Source organism: Ambystoma mexicanum, chromosome 11 (genome assembly GCF_040938575.1).
Source record: "Ambystoma mexicanum isolate Mex_15411 chromosome 11, UKY_AmexF1_1, whole genome shotgun sequence".
NCBI classification, from domain to species: Eukaryota; Metazoa; Chordata; class Amphibia; order Caudata; family Ambystomatidae; genus Ambystoma; species Ambystoma mexicanum.
In genome coordinates this window covers 42,810,319-42,829,993 of record NC_090934.1, presented here as the reverse complement: position 1 = coordinate 42,829,993, position 19,675 = coordinate 42,810,319, and the positions used below count along the sequence as shown (strand labels likewise).

At 60.1% G+C, this 19,675-nt stretch overlaps 1 protein-coding gene across 1 annotated transcript; it reads left to right on the top strand.

The window, feature by feature from the left end:
- Positions 1–1,389: 1,389 nt before the first annotated feature.
- Positions 1,390–15,819, top strand: LOC138504635 (histone-like protein Hq1). Its single transcript, XM_069625236.1, has 3 exons — positions 1,390–1,472; positions 1,569–1,829; positions 15,789–15,819. Exons 1-3 carry the CDS (start codon positions 1,390–1,392, stop codon positions 15,817–15,819), a joined length of 375 nt encoding a protein of 124 aa, XP_069481337.1.
- Positions 15,820–19,675: the final 3,856 nt, after the last annotated feature.

Genomic DNA, 19,675 nt, shown 5'->3' with positions numbered 1-19,675 from the left:
GCCCGGAGGTTAGGCATGCAAAGGAAGGCTGCCCGGAGGTTACAAAGGCAGAGGAGGGCTGCCCGGAGGTTACGCACAAAGGAGGGCCCCCCGGAGGTTAAGCACGCAAAGGAAGGCTGACAGAAGTTAAGCACGCAAAGGAAGGCTGCCCAGAGGTTACGCAGGCAAAGGAGGGCTGCTCGGAGGTTACGCAGGCAGAGAAGGGCTGCCCGGAGGTTACGCCTGCAAAGGAAGGCTGCCCGGAGGTTGCGCAGGCAGAGGAGGGCTTCCCGGAGGTTAGGCACGCAGAGGAGGGCTGCCCGGAGGTTAGGCACGCAAAGGAAGGCTCCCCTGAGGATACGAAGGCAGCGGAGGGCTGCCCAGAGGTTACGCAAGCAGAGGAGGGCTGCCCAGAGGTTACGAAGGCAGAGGAGGGCTGCCCGGAGGTTACGCACGCATAGGAAGGCTGCCCGGAGGTTAGGCATGCAAAGGAAGGCTGCCCGGAGGTTACAAAGGCAAAGGAGGGCTGCCCGGAGGTTAGGCACGCAGAGGAGGGCTGCCCGGAGGTTAGGCATGCAAAGGAAGGCTGCCCGGAGGTTACGAAGGCAGAGGAGGGCTGCCCATAGGTTACGCAGGCACAGGAGGGCTGCCCAGAAGTTAGGCACACAGAGGAGGGCTGCCCGGAGGTCAGGCATGCAGAGGAGGGCTGCCCGGAGGTTAAGCACGCATAGGAAGGCTGCCCGGAGGTTAGGCATGCAAAGGAAGGCTGCCCGGAGGTTACAAAGGCAGAGGAGGGCTGCCCGGAGGTTAGGCACGCAGAGGAGGGCTGCCCGGAGGTTACGCACAAAGGAGGGCCCCCCGGAGGTTAAGCACGCAAAGGAAGGCTGACAGAAGTAAGGCACGCAAAGGAAGGCTGCCCGGAGGTTACGCAGGCAAAGGAGGGCTGCTCGGAGGTTACGCAGGCAGAGAAGGGCTGCCCGGAGGTTACGCCTGCAAAGGAAGGCTGCCCGGAGGTTACGCAGGCAGAGGACGGCTGCCCGGAGGTTACGCAAGCAGAGGAGGGCTGCCCAGAGGTTACGAAGGCAGAGGAGGGCTGCCCGGAGGTTACGCACGCATAGGAAGGCTGCCCGGAGGTTAGGCATGCAAAGGAAGGCTGCCCGGAGGTTACAAAGGCAAAGGAGGGCTGCCCGGAGGTTAGGCACGCAGAGGAGGGCTGCCCGGAGGTTAGGCATGCAAAGGAAGGCTGCCCGGAGGTTACGAAGGCAGAGGAGGGCTGCCCATAGGTTACGCAGGCACAGGAGGGCTGCCCAGAAGTTAGGCACACAGAGGAGGGCTGCCCGGAGGTCAGGCATGCAGAGGAGGGCTGCCCGGAGGTTAAGCACGCATAGGAAGGCTGCCCGGAGGTTAGGCATGCAAAGGAAGGCTGCCCGGAGGTTACAAAGGCAGAGGAGGGCTGCCCGGAGGTTAGGCACGCAGAGGAGGGCTGCCCGGAGGTTACGCACAAAGGATGGCCCCCCGGAGGTTAAGCACGCAAAGGAAGGCTGACAGAAGTTAAGCACGCAAAGGAAGGCTGCCCGGAGGTTACGCAGGCAAAGGAGGGCTGCTCGGAGGTTACGCAGGCAGAGAAGGGCTGCCCGGAGGTTACGCCTGCAAAGGAAGGCTGCCCGGAGGTTACGCAGGCAGAGGACGGCTGCCCGGAGGTTAGGCACACAGAGGAGGGCTGCCCGGAGGTTAGGCACGCAAAGGAAGGCTGCCCTGAGGATACGAAGGCAGAGGAGGGCTGCCCAGAGGTTACGCAGGCAGAGGACGGCTGCCCGGAGGTTACGAAGGCAGAGGAGGGCTGCCCGGAGGTTAGGCACACATAGGAAGGCTTCCCGGAGGTTAGGCATGCAAAGGAAGGCTGCCCGGAGGTTACAAAGGCAGAGGAGGGCTGCCTGGAGGTTAGGCACGCAGAGGAGGGCGGCCCGGAGGTTAGGCACGCAAAGGAAGGCTGCCCGGAGGTTACGAAGGCAGAGGAGGGCTGCCCAGAGGTTACGTAGGCAGAGGAGGGCTGCCTGGAAGTTAGGGACGCAGAGGAGGGCTGCCCGGAGGTTAGGCACGCAGAGGAGGGCTGCCTGGAGGTTAAGCATGCAAAGGAAGGCTGACGGAGGTTAAGCACGCAAAGGAAGGCTGCCCGGAGGTTACACAGGCAGAGGAGGCTGCTCGGAGGTTACGCAGGCAGAGAAGGGCTGCCCGGAGGATGCGCACGCAAAGGAAGGCTGCCCGGAGGTTACGCAGGCAAAGGAGGGCTGCCCGGAGGTTAGGCACGCAGAGGAGGGCTGCCTGGAGGTTAGGCACGCAAAGGAAGGCTGCCATAAGGTTACGAAGGCAGAGGAGGGCTGCCCAGAGGTTACGCAGGCAGAGGAGGGCTGCCCGGAGGTTACGAAGGCAGAGAAGGGCTGCCCGGAGGTTAGGCACGCATAGGAAGGCTGCCCGGAGGTTAGGCATGCAAAGGAAGGCTGCCCGGAGGTTACAAAGGCAGAGGAGGGCTGCCCGGAGGTTAGGCACGCAGAGGAGGGCTGCCCGGAGGTTAGGCACACAAAGGAAGGCTGCCCAGAGGTTACGAAGGCAGAGAAGGGCTGCCCAGAGGTTACGCAGGCACAGGAGGGCTGCCCAGAAGTTAGGCACGCAGAGGAGGGCTGCCCGGAGGTTACGCACAAAGGAGGGCCGCTCGGAGGTTAAGCACGCAAAGGAAGGCTGCCCGGAGGTTACGCAGGCAAAGGAGGGCTGCTCGGAGGTTACGCAGGCAGAGAAGGGCTGTCCGGAGGTTACGCATGCAAAGTAAGGCTGCCCGGAGGTTACGCAGGCAGAGGACGGCTGCCCGGAGGTTAGGCACACAGAGGAGGGCTGCCCGGAGGTTAGGCACGCAAAGAAAGGCTGCCCTGAGGATACGAAGGCAGAGGAGGGCTGCCCAGAGGTTACGCAGGCAGAGGAGGGCTGCCCGGAGGTTACGAAGGCAGAGGAGGGCTGCCCGGAGGTTAGGCACGCATAGGAAGGCTGCCCGGAGGTTAGGCATGCAAAGGAAGGCTGCCCGGAGGTTACAAAGGCAGAGTAGGGCTGCCCGGAGGTTAGGCACGCAGAGGAGGGCTGCCCGGAGGTTAGGCACGCAAAGGAAGGCTGCCCGGAGGTTACGAAGGCAGAGGAGGGCTGCCCAGAGGTTACGTAGGCAGAGGAGGGCTGCCCGGAAGTTAGGGACGCAGAGGAGGGCTGCCCGGAGGTTAGGCACACAGAGGAGGGCTGCCCGATGGTTAAGCACGCAAAGGAAGGCTGACGGAGGTTAAGCACGCAAAGGAAGGCTGCCCGGAGGTTACGCAGGCAGAGGAGGCTGCTCGGAGGTTACGCAGGCAGAGAAGGGCTGCCCGGAGGTTACGCACGCAAAGGAAGGCTGCCCGGAGGTTACACAGGCAAAGGAGGGCTGCCCAGAGGTTAGGCACGCAGAGGAGGGCTGCCCGGAGGTTAGGCACGCAAAGGAAGGCTGCCCTAAGGTTACGAAGGCAGAGGAGGGCTGCCCAGAGGTTACGCAGGCAGAGGAGGGCTGTCCGGAGGTTACAAAGGCAGAGAAGGGCTGCCCGGAGGTTAGGCACGCATAGGAAGGCTGCCCGGAGGTTAGGCATGCAAAGGAAGGCTGCCCGGAGGTTACGCAGGCAAAGGAGGGCTGCTCGGAGGTTACGCAGGCAGAGAAGGGCTGCCCGGAGGTTACGCATGCAAAGGAAGGCTGCCCGGAGGTTACGCAGGCAGAGGACGGCTGCCCGGAGGTTAGGCACACAGAGGAGGGCTGCCCGGAGGTTAGGCACGCAAAGGAAAGCTGCCCTGAGGATACGAAGGCAGAGGAGGGCTGCCCAGAGATTACGCAGGCAGAGGAGGGCTGCCCGGAGGTTACAAAGGCAGAGGAGGGCTGCCCGGAGGTTAGGCACGCATAGGAAGGCTGCCCGGAGGTTAGGCATGCAAAGGAAGGCTGCCCGGAGGTTACAAAGGCAGAGTAGGGCTGCCCGGAGGTTAGGCACGCAGAGAAGGGCTGCCCGGAGGTTAGGCACGCAAAGGAAGGCTGCCCGGAGTTTACGAAGGCAGAGGAGGGCTGCCCAGAGGTTACGTAGGCAGAGGAGGGCTGCCCGGAAGTTAGGGACGCAGAGGAGGGCTGCCCGGAGGTTAGGCACGCAGAGGAGGGCTGCCCGGAGGTTAAGCACGCAAAGGAAGGCTGCCCAGAGGTTAGGCACGCAAAGGAAGGCTGCCCGGAGTTTACGAAGGCAGAGGAGGGCTGCCCAGAGGTTACGTAGGCAGAGGAGGGCTGCCCGGAAGTTAGGGACGCAGAGGAGGGCTGCCCGGAGGTTAGGCACGCAGAGGAGGGCTGCCCGGAGGTTAAGCACGCAAAGGAAGGCTGACAGAGGTTACGCACGCAAAGGAAGGCTGCCCGGAGGTTACGCAGGCAGAGGAGGGCTGCTCGGAGGTTACGCAGGCAGAGGAGGGCTGCTCGCAGGTTACGCAGGCAGAGAAGGGCTGCCTAGAGGTTACGCATGCAAAAGAAGGCGGCCCGGAGGTTGCGCAGGCAGAGGAGGGCTTCCCGGAGGTTAGGCACGCAGAGGAGGGCTGCCCGGAGGTTAGGCACGCAAAGGAAGGCTGCCCTGAGGATACGAAGGCAGAGGAGGGCTGCCCAGAGGTTACGCAAGCAGAGGAGGGCTGCCCAGAGGTTACGAAGGCAGAGGAGGGCTGCCCGGAGGTTACGCACGCATAGGAAGGCTGCCCGGAGGTTAGGCATGCAAAGGAAGGCTGCCCGGAGGTTACAAAGGCAAAGGAGGGCTGCCCGGAGGTTAGGCACGCAGAGGAGGGCTGCCCGGAGGTTAGGCATGCAAAGGAAGGCTGCCCGGAGGTTACGAAGGCAGAGGAGGGCTGCCCATAGGTTACACAGGCACAGGAGGGCTGCCCAGAAGTTAGGCACACAGAGGAGGGCTGCCCGGAGGTCAGGCATGCAGAGGAGGGCTGCCCGGAGGTTAAGCACGCATAGGAAGGCTGCCCGGAGGTTAGGCATGCAAAGGAAGGCTGCCCGGAGGTTACAAAGGCAGAGGAGGGCTGCCCGGAGGTTAGGCACGCAGAGGAGGGCTGCCCGGAGGTTACGCACAAAGGAGGGCCCCCCGGAGGTTAAGCACGCAAAGGAAGGCTGACAGAAGTTAAGCACGCAAAGGAAGGCTGCCCAGAGGTTACGCAGGCAAAGGAGGGCTGCTCGGAGGTTACGCAGGCAGAGAAGGGCTGCCCGGAGGTTACGCCTGCAAAGGAAGGCTGCCCGGAGGTTGCGCAGGCAGAGGAGGGCTTCCCGGAGGTTAGGCACGCAGAGGACGGCTGCCCGGAGGTTACGAAGGCAGAGGAGGGCTGCCCGGAGGTTAGGCACACATAGGAAGGCTTCCCGGAGGTTAGGCATGCAAAGGAAGGCTGCCCGGAGGTTACAAAGGCAGAGGAGGGCTGCCTGGAGGTTAGGCACGCAGAGGAGGGCGGCCCGGAGGTTAGGCACGCAAAGGAAGGCTGCCCGGAGGTTACGAAGGCAGAGGAGGGCTGCCCAGAGGTTACGTAGGCAGAGGAGGGCTGCCTGGAAGTTAGGGACGCAGAGGAGGGCTGCCCGGAGGTTAGGCACGCAGAGGAGGGCTGCCTGGAGGTTAAGCATGCAAAGGAAGGCTGACGGAGGTTAAGCACGCAAAGGAAGGCTGCCCGGAGGTTACACAGGCAGAGGAGGCTGCTCGGAGGTTACGCAGGCAGAGAAGGGCTGCCCGGAGGATGCGCACGCAAAGGAAGGCTGCCCGGAGGTTACGCAGGCAAAGGAGGGCTGCCCGGAGGTTAGGCACGCAGAGGAGGGCTGCCTGGAGGTTAGGCACGCAAAGGAAGGCTGCCATAAGGTTACGAAGGCAGAGGAGGGCTGCCCAGAGGTTACGCAGGCAGAGGAGGGCTGCCCGGAGGTTACGAAGGCAGAGAAGGGCTGCCCGGAGGTTAGGCACGCATAGGAAGGCTGCCCGGAGGTTAGGCATGCAAAGGAAGGCTGCCCGGAGGTTACAAAGGCAGAGGAGGGCTGCCCGGAGGTTAGGCACGCAGAGGAGGGCTGCCCGGAGGTTAGGCACACAAAGGAAGGCTGCCCAGAGGTTACGAAGGCAGAGAAGGGCTGCCCAGAGGTTACGCAGGCACAGGAGGGCTGCCCAGAAGTTAGGCACGCAGAGGAGGGCTGCCCGGAGGTTACGCACAAAGGAGGGCCGCTCGGAGGTTAAGCACGCAAAGGAAGGCTGCCCGGAGGTTACGCAGGCAAAGGAGGGCTGCTCGGAGGTTACGCAGGCAGAGAAGGGCTGTCCGGAGGTTACGCATGCAAAGTAAGGCTGCCCGGAGGTTACGCAGGCAGAGGACGGCTGCCCGGAGGTTAGGCACACAGAGGAGGGCTGCCCGGAGGTTAGGCACGCAAAGAAAGGCTGCCCTGAGGATACGAAGGCAGAGGAGGGCTGCCCAGAGGTTACGCAGGCAGAGGAGGGCTGCCCGGAGGTTACGAAGGCAGAGGAGGGCTGCCCGGAGGTTAGGCACGCATAGGAAGGCTGCCCGGAGGTTAGGCATGCAAAGGAAGGCTGCCCGGAGGTTACAAAGGCAGAGTAGGGCTGCCCGGAGGTTAGGCACGCAGAGGAGGGCTGCCCGGAGGTTAGGCACGCAAAGGAAGGCTGCCCGGAGGTTACGAAGGCAGAGGAGGGCTGCCCAGAGGTTACGTAGGCAGAGGAGGGCTGCCCGGAAGTTAGGGACGCAGAGGAGGGCTGCCCGGAGGTTAGGCACACAGAGGAGGGCTGCCCGATGGTTAAGCACGCAAAGGAAGGCTGACGGAGGTTAAGCACGCAAAGGAAGGCTGCCCGGAGGTTACGCAGGCAGAGGAGGCTGCTCGGAGGTTACGCAGGCAGAGAAGGGCTGCCCGGAGGTTACGCACGCAAAGGAAGGCTGCCCGGAGGTTACACAGGCAAAGGAGGGCTGCCCAGAGGTTAGGCACGCAGAGGAGGGCTGCCCGGAGGTTAGGCACGCAAAGGAAGGCTGCCCTAAGGTTACGAAGGCAGAGGAGGGCTGCCCAGAGGTTACGCAGGCAGAGGAGGGCTGTCCGGAGGTTACAAAGGCAGAGAAGGGCTGCCCGGAGGTTAGGCACGCATAGGAAGGCTGCCCGGAGGTTAGGCATGCAAAGGAAGGCTGCCCGGAGGTTACGCAGGCAAAGGAGGGCTGCTCGGAGGTTACGCAGGCAGAGAAGGGCTGCCCGGAGGTTACGCATGCAAAGGAAGGCTGCCCGGAGGTTACGCAGGCAGAGGACGGCTGCCCGGAGGTTAGGCACACAGAGGAGGGCTGCCCGGAGGTTAGGCACGCAAAGGAAAGCTGCCCTGAGGATACGAAGGCAGAGGAGGGCTGCCCAGAGATTACGCAGGCAGAGGAGGGCTGCCCGGAGGTTACAAAGGCAGAGGAGGGCTACCCGGAGGTTAGGCACGCATAGGAAGGCTGCCCGGAGGTTAGGCATGCAAAGGAAGGCTGCCCGGAGGTTACAAAGGCAGAGTAGGGCTGCCCGGAGGTTAGGCACGCAGAGAAGGGCTGCCCGGAGGTTAGGCACGCAAAGGAAGGCTGCCCGGAGTTTACGAAGGCAGAGGAGGGCTGCCCAGAGGTTACGTAGGCAGAGGAGGGCTGCCCGGAAGTTAGGGACGCAGAGGAGGGCTGCCCGGAGGTTAGGCACGCAGAGGAGGGCTGCCCGGAGGTTAAGCACGCAAAGGAAGGCTGCCCAGAGGTTAGGCATGCAAAGGAAGGCTGCCCGGAGGTTACGCATGCAAAGGAAGGCTGCCCGGAGGTTACGCAGGCAGAGGACGGCTGCCCGGAGGTTAGGCACACAGAGGAGGGCTGCCCGGAGGTTAGGCACGCAAAGGAAGGCTGCCCTGAGGATACGAAGGCAGAGGAGGGCTGCCCAGAGGTTACGCAGGCAGAGGAGGGCTGCCCGGAGGTTACGAAGGCAGAGGAGGGCTGCCCGGAGGTTAGGCACGCATAGGAAGGCTGCCCGGAGGTTAGGCATGCAAAGGAAGGCTGCCCGGAGGTTACAAAGGCAGAGTAGGGCTGCCCGGAGGTTAGGCACGCAGAGGAGGGCTGCCCGGAGGTTAGGCACGCAAAGGAAGGCTGCCCGGAGGTTATGAAGGCAGAGGAGGGCTGCCCAGAGGTTACGTAGGCAGAGGAGGGCTGCCCGGAAGTTAGGGACGCAGAGGAGGGCTGCCCGGAGGTTAGGCACGCAGAGGAGGGCTGCCCGGAGGTTAAGCACGCAAAGGAAGGCTGACGGAGGTTAAGCACGCAAAGGAAGGCTGCCCGGAGGTTACGCAGGCAGAGGAGGCTGCTCGGAGGTTACGCAGGCAGAGAAGGGCTGCCCGGAGGTTACGCATGCAAAGGAAGGCTGCCCGGAGGTTACGCAGGCAAATGAGGGCTGCCTGGAGCTTAGGCACGCAGAGGAGGGCTGCCCAGAGGTTAGGCACGCAAAGGAAGGCTGCCCTAAGGTTACGAAGGCAGAGGAGGGCTGCCCAGAGGTTATGCAGGCAGAGGAGGGCTGCCCGGAGGTTACGAAGGCAGAGAAGGGCTGCCCGGAGGTTAGGCACGCATAGGAAGGCTGCCCGGAGGTTAGGCATGCAAAGGAAGGCTGCCCAGAGGTTACAAAGGCAGAGGAGGGCTGCCCGGAGGTTAGGCATGCAGAGGAGGGCTGCCCGGAGGTTAGGCACGCAAAGGAAGGCTGCCTGGAGGTTACGAAGGCAGAGGAGGGCTGCCCAGAGGTTACGTAGGCAGAGGAGGGCTGCCCGGAAGTTAGGCACGCAGAGGAGGGCTTCCCGGAGGTTAGGCACGCAGAGGAGGGCTGCCCGGAGGTTAAGCACGCAAAGGAAGGCTGCCCGGAGGTTACGCAGGCAGAGGAGGCTGCTCGGAGGTTACGCAGGCAGAGAAGGGCTGCCCGGAGGTTACGCACGCAAAGGAAGGCTGCCCGGAGGTTACGCAGGCAGAGGAAGGCTGCCCGGAGGTTAGGCACGCAGAGAAGGGCTGCCCGGAGGTTAGGCATGCAAAGGAAGGCTGCCCTAAGGTTACGAAGGCAGAGGAGGGCTGCCCAGAGGTTATGCAGGCAGAGGAGGGCTGCCCGGAGGTTAGGCACGCAGAGGAGGGCTGCCCGGAGGGGCACAAAGGCGGGCTGGCCGGAGGTTAAGCACGCAAAGGAAGGCTGCCCGGAGGTTACGCAGGCAGAGGAGGGCTGCTCGAAGGTTACGCAGGCAGAGAAGGACTGCCCGGAGGTTACGCACGCAAAGGAAGGCTGCCCAGAGGTTACGCAGGCAGAGGAGGGCTGCTCGGAGGTTATGCAGGCAGAGAAGGGCTGCCCGGAGGTTACGCACGCAAAGGAAGGCTGACGGAGGTTACGCACGCAAAGGAAGGCTGCCCGGAGCGTACGCAGGCAGAGGAGGGCTGCTCGGAGGTTACGCAGGCAGAGGAGGGCTGCTTGCAGGTTACGCAGGCAGAGAAGGGCTGCCCCGAGGTTACGCATGCAAAGGAAGGCTGCCCGGAGGTTGCGCAGGCAGAGGAGGGCTGCCCGGAGGTTAGGCACGCAGAGGAGGGCTGCCCGGAGGTTAGGCACGCAAAGGAAGGCTGCCTTGAGGATACGAAGGCAGAGGAGGGCTGCCCAGAGGTTACGCAGGCAGAGGAGGGCTGCCCGGAGGTTAGGCACGCATAGGAAGGCTGCCCGGAAGTTAGGCATGCAAAGGAAGGCTGCCCGGAGGTTACAAAGCAAAGGAGGGCTGCCCAGAGGTTAGGCACGCAGAGGAGGGCTGCCCGGAGGTTAGGCACGCAATGGAAGGCTGCCCGGAGGTTAGGAAGGCAGAGGAGGGCTGCCCAGAGGTTACGCAGGCACAGGAGGGCTGCCCAGAAGTTAGGCACGCAGAGGAGGGCTGCCCGGAGGTCAGGCATGCAGAGGAGGGCTGCCCGGAGGTTAAGCACGCATAGGAAGGCTGCCCAGAGGTTAGGCATGCAAAGGAAGGCTGCCCGGAGGTTACAAAGGCAGAGGAGGGCTGCACGGAGGTTAGGCACGCAGAGGAGGGCTGCCCAGAGGTTATGCACAAAGGAGGGCCGCCCGGAGGTTAAGCACGCAAAGGAAGGCTGACGGAGGTTAAGCACGCAAAGGAAGGCTGCACGGAGGTTACGCAGGCAGAGGAGGCTGCTCGGAGGTTACGCAGGCAGAGGAGGGCTGCTCGCAGGTTACGCAGGCAGAGAAGGGCTGCCCGGAGGTTACGCATGCAAAGTAAGGCTGCCCGGAGGTTGCGCAGGCAGAGGAGGGCTGCCCGGAGGTTAGGCACGCAGAGGAGGGCTGCCCGGAGGTTAGGCACGCAAAGGAAGGCTGCCCTGAGGATACGAAGGCAGAGGAGGGCTGCCCAGAGGTTACGCAGGCAGAGGAGGGCTGCCCGGAGGTTACGAAGGCAGAGGAGGGCTGCCGGAGGTTAGGCACGCATAGGAAGGCTGCCCGGAGGTTAGGCATGCAAAGGAAGGCTGCCCGGAGGTTACAAAGGCAAAGGAGGGCTGCCCGGAGGTTAGGCACGCTGAGGAGGGCTGCCCGGAGGTTAGGCACGCAATGGAAGGCTGCCCGGAGGTTAGGAAGGCAGAGGAGGGCTGCCCAGAGGTTACGCAGGCACAGGAGGGCTGCCCAGAAGTTAGGCACGCAGAGGAGGGCTGCCCGGAGGTCAGGCATGCAGAGGAGGGCTGCCCGGAGGTTAAGCACGCATAGGAAGGCTGCCCAGAGGTTAGGCATGCAAAGGAAGGCTGCCCGGAGGTTACAAAGGCAGAGGAGGGCTGCACGGAGGTTAGGCACGCAGAGGAGGGCTGCCCGGAGGTTATGCACAAAGGAGGGCCGCCCGGAGGTTAAGCACGCAAAGGAAGGCTGACAGAAGTTAAGCACGCAAAGGAAGGCTGCCCGGAGGTTACGCAGGCAAAGGAGGGCTGCTCGGAGGTTACGCAGGCAGAGAAGGGCTGCCCGGAGGTTACGCATGCAAAGGAAGGCTGCCCGGAGGTTACGCAGGCAGAGGACGGCTGCCCGGAGGTTAGGCACACAGAGGAGGGCTGCCCGGAGGTTAGGCATGCAAAGGAAGGCTGCCCTGAGGATACGAAGGCAGAGGAGGGCTTCCCAGAGGTTACGCAGGCAGAGGAGGGCTGCCCGGAGGTTACGAAGGCAGAGGAGGGCTGCCCGGAGGTTAGGCACGCGTAGGAAGGCTTCCCGGAGGTTAGGCATGCAAAGGAAGGCTGCCCGGAGGTTGCAAAGGTAGAGGAGGGCTGCCCGGAGGTTAGGCACGCAGAGGAGGGCGGACCGGAGGTTAGGCACGCAAAGGAAGGCTGCCCGGAGGTTACGAAGGCAGAGGAGGGCTGCCCAGAGGTTACGTAGGCAGATGAGGGCTGCCTGGAAGTTAGGGACGCAGAGGAGGGCTGCCCGGAAGTTAGGCACGCAGAGGAGGGCTGCCCGGAGGTTAAGCACGCAAAGGAAGGCTGACGGAGGTTAAGCACGCAAAGGAAGGCTGCACGGAGGTTACGCAGGCAGAGGAGGCTGCTCGGAGGTTACGCAGGCAGAGAAGGGCTGCCCGGAGGTTGCGCACGCAAAGGAAGGCTGCCCGGAGGTTACGCAGGCAAAGGAGGGCTGCCCGGAGGTTAGGCACGCAGAGGAGGGCTGCCCGGAGGTTAGGCACGCAAAGGAAGGCTGCCCTAAGGTTACGAAGGCAGAGGAGGGCTGCCCAGAGGTTACGCAGGCAGAGGAGGGCTGCCCGGAGGTTACGAAGGCAGAGAAGGGCTGCCCGGAGGTTAGGCACGCATAGGAAGGCTGCCCGGAGGTTAAGCATGCAAAGGAAGGCTGCCCGGAGGTTACAAAGGCAGAGGAGGGCTGCCCGGAGGTTAGGCACGCAGAAGAGGGCTGCCCGGAGGTTAGGCACGCAAAGGAAGGCTGCCCGGAGGTTACGAAGGCAGAGGAGGGCTGCCCAGAGGTTACGCAGGCACAGGAGGGCTGCCCAGAAGTTAGGCACGCAGAGGAGGGCTGCCCGGAGGTCAGGCATGCAGAGGAGGGCTACCCGGAGGTTAAGCACGCAAAGGAAGGCTGCCCGGAGGTTACGAAGGCAGAGGAGGGCTGCCCAGAGGTTACGTAGGCAGATGAGGGCTGCCTGGAAGTTAGGGACGCAGAGGAGGGCTGCCCGGAAGTTAGGCACGCAGAGGAGGGCTGCCCGGAGGTTAAGCACGCAAAGGAAGGCTGACGGAGGTTAAGCACGCAAAGGAAGGCTGCACGGAGGTTACGCAGGCAGAGGAGGCTGCTCGGAGGTTACGCAGGCAGAGAAGGGCTGCCCGGAGGTTGCGCACGCAAAGGAAGGCTGCCCGGAGGTTACGCAGGCAAAGGAGGGCTGCCCGGAGGTTAGGCACGCAGAGGAGGGCTGCCCGGAGGTTAGGCACACAAAGGAAGGCTGCCCTAAGGTTACGAAGGCAGGGGAGGGCTGCCCAGAGGTTACGCAGGCAGAGGAGGGCTGCCCGGAGGTTACGAAGGCAGAGAAGGGCTGCCCGGAGGTTAGGCACGCATAGGAAGGCTGCCCGGAGGTGAAGCATGCAAAGGAAGGCTGCCCGGAGGTTACAAAGGCAGAGGAGGGCTGCCCGGAGGTTAGGCACGCAGAAGAGGGCTGCCCGGAGGTTAGGCACGCAAAGGAAGGCTGCCCGGAGGTTACGAAGGCAGAGGAAGGCTGCCCAGAGGTTACGCAGGCACAGGAGGGCTGCCCAGAAGTTAGGCACGCAGAGGAGGGCTGCCCGGAGGTCAGGCATGCAGAGGAGGGCTACCCGGAGGTTAAGCACGCATAGGAAGGCTGCCCGGAGGTTAGGCATGCAAAGGAAGGCTGCCCGGAGGTTACAAAGGCAGAGGAGGGCTGCCCGGAGGTTAGGCACGCAGAGGAGGGCTGCCCGGAGGTTATGCACAAAGGAGGGCCGCCCGGAGGTTAAGCACGCAAAGGAAGGCTGCCCAGAGGTTACGCAGGCAAAGGAGGGCTGCTCAGAGGTTACGCAGGCAGAGAAGGGCTGCCCGGAGGTTACGCATGCAAAGGAAGGCTACCCGGAGGTTACGCAGGCAGAGTATGGCTGCCCGGAGGTTAGGCACACAGAGGAGGGCTGCCCGGAGGTTAGGCATGCAAAGGAAGGCTGCCCTGAGGATACGAAGGCAGAGGAGGGCTGCCCAGAGGTTACACAGGCAGAGGAGGGCTGCCCGGAGGTTACGAAGGCAGAGGAGGGCTGCCCGGAGGTTAGGCACGCATAGGAAGGCTGCCCGGAGGTTAGGCATGCAAAGGAAGGCTGCCCGGAAGTTACAAAGGCATAGTAGGGCCGCCCGGAGGTTAGGCACGCAGAGGACGGCTTCCCCATAGGTTAGGCACGCAAAGGAAGGCTGCCCGGAGGTTACGAAGGCAGAGGAGGGCTGCCCAGAGATTACGTAGGCAGAGGAGGGCTGCCCGGAAGTTAGGGACGCAAAGGAGGGCTGCCCGGAGGTTAGGCACGCAGAGGAGGGCTGCCTGGAGGTTAAGCACGCAAAGGAAGGCTGACGGAGGTTAAGCACGCAAAGGATGGCTGCCCGGAGGCTACGCAGGCAGAGGAGGCTGCTCGGAGGTTACGCAGGCAGAGAAGGGCTGCCCGGAGGTTACGCACGCAAAGGAAGGCTGCCCGGAGGTTCCGCAGGCAAAGGAGGGCTGCCCGGAGGTTAGGCACGCAGAGGAGGGCTGCCCGGAGGTTAGGCACGCAAAGGAAGGCTGCCCTAAGGTTACGAAGGCAGAGGAGGGCTGCCCAGAGGTTACGCAGGCCGAGGAGGGCTGCCCGGAGGTTACGAAGGCAGAGAAGGGCTGCCCGGAGGTTAGGCACGCATAGGAAGGCTGCCCGGAGGTTAGGCATGCAAGGAAGGCTGCCCGCAGGTTACAAAGGCAGAGGAGGGCTGCCCGGAGGTTAGGCATGCAGAGAAGGGCTGCCCGGAGGTTAGGCACGTAAAGGAAGGCTGCCTGGAGGTTACGAAGGCAGAGGAGGGCTGCCCAGAGGTTACGTGTGAATCCCTGCCTCTACACAGCCCAGGAGTGTCCCTGCCTTTACACAGCTCAGCAATGCCCCTGCTTCCACAGTGTGAATCCCTGCCTCTACACAGTTCAGGAGTGTCCCTGCCTTTACACAGCTCAGTAGTGCCCCTGCTTCCACAGTGTGAATCCCTGCCTCTACACAGTTCAGGAGTGTCCCTGCCTTTACACAGCTCAGGAGTGCCCCTGCCTCTACACAATGTGAATCCCAGTATCTCCACAGCTCAGGTGTGCCTCTGCCTCTACACAGCTCAGGAGTGCTCCTGCTTCCACAGTGTGAACCCCTGCCTCTACACAGCTCAAGTGAGCCCCTGCCTCTACACAGCTCAGTAGTGCCCCTGCTTCCACAGTGTGAATCCCTGCCTCTACATGGCTCAGGAGTGCTCCTGCTTCCACCTTGTGAATCCCCGCCTCTGCACAGCTCTGGAGTGCCCCTGCCTCCACATAGCATGAATCCCTGCCTCTACACAGCTCAGGAGTACCCCTGCCTCTACACAGCTCAAGAGTGCCCCTGCTTCCACAGTGTGAATCCCTGCATCTGCACAGCTCAGGAGTGCCCCTGCCTCCACACAGTGTGAATCCCTGCCTCTACACAGCTCGGGAGTGCCCCTGCCTCTACACAGCTCAAGAGTGCCCCTGCTTCCACGGTGTGAATCCCTGCCTCTACATAGCTCAGGGGTGCCCCGGCCTCTACAGAGCACAGGAGTGCCCCTGCTTCAACAGTGTGAATCCCTGCCTCTACACAGCTCTGGAGTGCCCCTGCCTCTACACAGCCCAGGAGTGCCCCTGCCCCCACACAGTGTGAACACCTGCATCTACACAACTCAGGTGTGCCCCTGCCTCTATACAGCTCAGGTGTGCCCCTGCCTCTACACAGCACCTGGGACACAGCACATGGGTGCCCCTGCTTACACTGTGTGAATCCCTGCCTCTACACAGCTCAATAGTGCCCCTGCTTCCACAGTGTGAATCCCTGCCTCTACACAGCACAGGAGTGCCCCTGCTTCCACAGTGTGAATCCCTGCCTCTACACAGCTCAGGAGTGCCCCTGCCTTTACACAGTTCAGGTGTGCCCTTGCTTCCACAGTGTGAATCTCTGCCTCAGCTCAGGAGTGCCCCTGCCTCTACACAGCTCAGGAGTGCCCCTGCCTCTACACAGCTCAGGTGTGCCCCTGCTTCCACAGTGTGAATCTCTGCCTCAGCTATGAGGTGCCCCTGCCTCTGCACAGCTCAGGTGTGCCCCTGCCTCTACACAGCTCAGGAGTTCCCCTGCCTCCACACAGTGTGAATTCCTGCATCTACACAAATCAGGTGTGCTCCTGCCTCTACACAGCTCAGGAGTTTCCCTCCCTGCCTCCACACAGTGTGAATTCCTGCATCTACACAGCTCATGGGTGCCCCGGCCTCTACACAGCTCAGGAGTGCCCCTGCTTCCACAGTCTGAATCCCAACCTCTACACAGCTCAGGAGTGCCCCTGCCTTAACACAGCTCAGGAGTGCCCCAGCCTCTACACAGCTCAGGCGTGCCCCTGCCTCTACACAGCTCAGGGGTGCCCCTGCCTCTAAACAGCTCAGGAATGCCCATGCTTCCACAGTGTGAATCCCTGCCCCTACACAGCACAGTGGTCTGGCATTTTTACTACTTATAATGAGGTTATTTTTTTAAAGGATTAGCCTTTCTTGTACTCTTGACCTCTAGAAGGTACCCAATGCTCAACCAACTGCTAGGTCCTCTCTCTTCTACTCACCTCTATCAACACTCCAATGTTATGTTAAAAAGCATCCATGCTGCGACCATCACCAGCCTAGCAGTGTTACGTTGCGGAGGCATGTCCACATAGGGGTCCATTCGAACCCTGCCTGGGGTGAGCAACAAAATGGCCTGTGGAGGAAAGGGAAAAGTGTGAAAGGATAAGATAAGTGGGAATAGGCTGGAAAAGAACAAACAAACAAATGGAAAGATGAAACAGCGCCAACGGTGGGGTACATGCTTGAGGAAGTAAGGGTGCATGGATGAGGTAGTAGAGGTGCATGCTTGAGGAAGTAAGGGTGCATGGTTGAGGTAGTAGAGGTGCATGCTTGAGGAAGTAAGGGTGCATGGATGATTTAGTAGAGGTGCATGCTTGAGGAAGTAAGGGTGCATGGATGAGGTAGTAGAGGTGCATGCTTGAGGAAGTAAGGGTTCATGGATGAGGTAGTAGAGGCGCATGCCTGAGGAAGTAAAGGTGCATGGATGAGGTAGAGGTGCATGCTTGAGGAGGTAAGAGTGCATGGATGAGGTAGTAGAGGTGCATGCTTGAGGAAGTAGTAGTGCATGGATGAGGTAGTAGAGGTGCATGCCTGAGGAAGTAGGAGTGCATGGATGAGGTAGTAGAGGTGCATGCTTGAGGAAGTAGGAGTGCATGGATGAGGTAGTAGCAGTGCATGCTTGGGGAAGTAGTAGTGCATGGATGAGTGCATGGATAAGCTAGTAGAGGTGCATGCTTGAGGAAGTAGGAGTGCATGGATGAGGTAGAGGTGTATGCTTGAGGAAGTAGTAGTGCATGGATGAGGTAGTAGAGGTGCATGCTCGAGGAAGTAGGAGTGCATGGATGAGGTAGAGATGCATGCTTAAGGAAGTAGTAGTGCATGGAGGAGGTAGTAGAGGTGCATGCTTGAGGAAGTAGGAGTGCATGGATGAGGTAGTAGAGGTGCATGCTTGAGGAAGTAAGGGTGCATGGATGAGGTAGCAGAGGTGCATGCTTGAGGAAGTAGGGGTGCATGGATGAGGTAGTAGCGGTGCATGCTTGAGGAAGTAGGAGTGCATGGATGAGGTAGTGGTGCATGCTTGAGGAAGTAGGAGTGCATGGATGAGGTAGTAGACGTGCATGCTTGAGGAAGTAGGAGTGAATAGATGAGGTAGAGGTGCATGCTTAAGGAAGTAATAGTGCATGGAGGAGGTAGTAGAGGTACATGCTTGAGGAAGTAGGAGTGCATGGATGAGGTAGTAGAGGTGCATGCTTGAGGAAGTAGCAGTGCATGGATGAGGTAGTAGAGGTGCATGGTTTAGGAAGTAGTAGTGCATGGATGAGGTAGTAGAGGTGCATGCTTGAGGAAGTAGGAGTGCATGGATGAGGTAGTAGAGGTGCATGACTGAGGAAGTAGGAGTGCATGGATGATGAAGAGGTATATGCTTGAAGAAGTAGTAGTGCATGGATGAGGTAGTAGTGGTGCATGCTTTCGGAAGTAGTAGTGCATGGATGAGGTAGTAGAGGTGCATGCTTGAGGAAGTAGGAGTGCATGGATGAGGTAGTATAGGTGCATGCTTGAGGAGGTAGTAGTGCATGGATGAGGTAGTAGCGGTGCATGCTTGAGGAAGTAGGAGTGCATGGATGAGGTAGTAGAGGTGCATGACTGAGGAAGTAGGAGTGCATGGATGATGAAGAGGTATATGCTTGAAGAAGTAGTAGTGCATGGATGAGGTAGTAGTGGTGCATGCTTTCGGAAGTAGTAGTGCATGGATGAGGTAGTAGAGGTGCATGCTTGAGGAAGTAGTAGTGCATGGATGAGGTAGTAGAGGTGCATGCCTGAGGAAGTAGGAGTGCATGGATGAGGTAGTAGAGGTGCATGCTTGAGGAAGTAGGAGTGCATGGATGAGGTAGTAGCAGTGCATGCTTGGGGAAGTAGTAGTGCATGGATGAGTGCATGGATAAGCTAGTAGAGGTGCATGCTTGAGGAAGTAGGAGTGCATGGATGAGGTAGAGGTGTATGCTTGAGGAAGTGGTAGTGCATGGATGAGGTAGTAGAGGTGCATGCTTGAGGAAGTAGGAGTGCATGGATGAGGTAGAGATGCATGCTTAAGGAAGTAGTAGTGCATGGAGGAGGTAGTAGAGGTGCATGCTTGAGGAAGTAGGAGTGCATGGATGAGGTAGTAGAGGTGCATGCTTGAGGAAGTAAGGGTGCATGGATGAGGTAGCAGAGGTGCATGCTTGAGGAAGTAGGGGTGCATGGATGAGGTAGTAGCGGTGCATGCTTGAGGAAGTAGGAGTGCATGGATGAGGTAGTGGTGCATGCTTGAGGAAGTAGGAGTGCATGGATGAGGTAGTAGACGTGCATGCTTGAGGAAGTAGGAGTGAATAGATGAGGTAGAGGTGCATGCTTAAGGAAGTAATAGTGCATGGAGGAGGTAGTAGAGGTACATGCTTGAGGAAGTAGGAGTGCATGGATGAGGTAGTAGAGGTGCATGCTTGAGGAAGTAGCAGTGCATGGATGAGGTAGTAGAGGTGCATGGTTTAGGAAGTAGTAGTGCATGGATGAGGTAGTAGAGGTGCATGCTTGAGGAAGTAGGAGTGCATGGATGAGGTAGTAGAGGTGCATGACTGAGGAAGTAGGAGTGCATGGATGATGAAGAGGTATATGCTTGAAGAAGTAGTAGTGCATGGATGAGGTAGTAGTGGTGCATGCTTTCGGAAGTAGTAGTGCATGGATGAGGTAGTAGAGGTGCATGCTTGAGGAAGTAGGAGTGCATGGATGAGGTAGTATAGGTGCATGCTTGAGGAAGTAGTAGTGCATGGATGAGGTAGTAGCGGTGCATGCTTTGGGAAGTAGTAGTGCATGTATGAGGTAGTAGAGGTGCATGCTTGAGGAAGTAAGGGTACATGGATGAGGTAGAAGTGCATGCTTGAGGAAGTAAGAGTGCATGGATGAGGTATTAGAGGTGCATGCTTGAGGAAGTAAGGGTGCATAGGTGAGGTAGAGGTGCATGCTTGAGGAAGTAAGAGTGCATGGATGAGGTAGTAGAGGTGCATGCTTGAGGAAGTAGTAGTGCATTGATGAGGTAGCAGAGGTGCATGCCTGAGGAAGTAGGAGTGCATGGATGAGGTAGTAGCAGTGCTTGCTTGGGGAAGTAGTAGTGCATGGATGAGTGCATGGATAAGCTAGTAGAGGTGCATGCTTGAGGAAGTAGGAGTGCATGGATGAGGTAGAGGTGTATGCTTGAGGAAGTAGTAGTGCATGGATGAGGTAGTAGAGGTGCATGCTTGAGGAAGTAGTAGTGCATGGATGAGGTAGTAGAGGTGCATGCTTGAGGACATAGGAGTGCATGGATGAGGTAGTAGCAGTGCATGCTTGGGGAAGCAGTAGTGCATGGATGAGTGCATGGATAAGCTAGTAGAGGTGCATGCTTGAGGAAGTAGGAGTGCATGGATGAGGTAGAGGTGTATGCTTGAGGAAGTAGTAGTGCATGGATGAGGTAGTAGAGGTGCATGCTTGAGGAAGTAGGAGTGCATGGATGAGGTAGAGATGCATGCTTAAGGAAGTAATAGTGCATGGAGGAGGTAGTAGAGGTACATGCTTGAGGAAGTAGGAGTGCATGGATGAGGTAGTAGAGGTGCATACTTGAGGAAGTAGGAGTGCATGGATGAGGTAGTAGCGGTGCATGCTTGAGGAAGTAGGAGTGCATGGATGAGGTAGAGGTGCATGCTTGAGGAAGTAGGAGTGCATGGATGAGGTAGTAGAGGTGCATGCTTGAGGAAGTAGGAGTGCATAGATGAGGTAGAGGTGCATGCTTAAGGAAG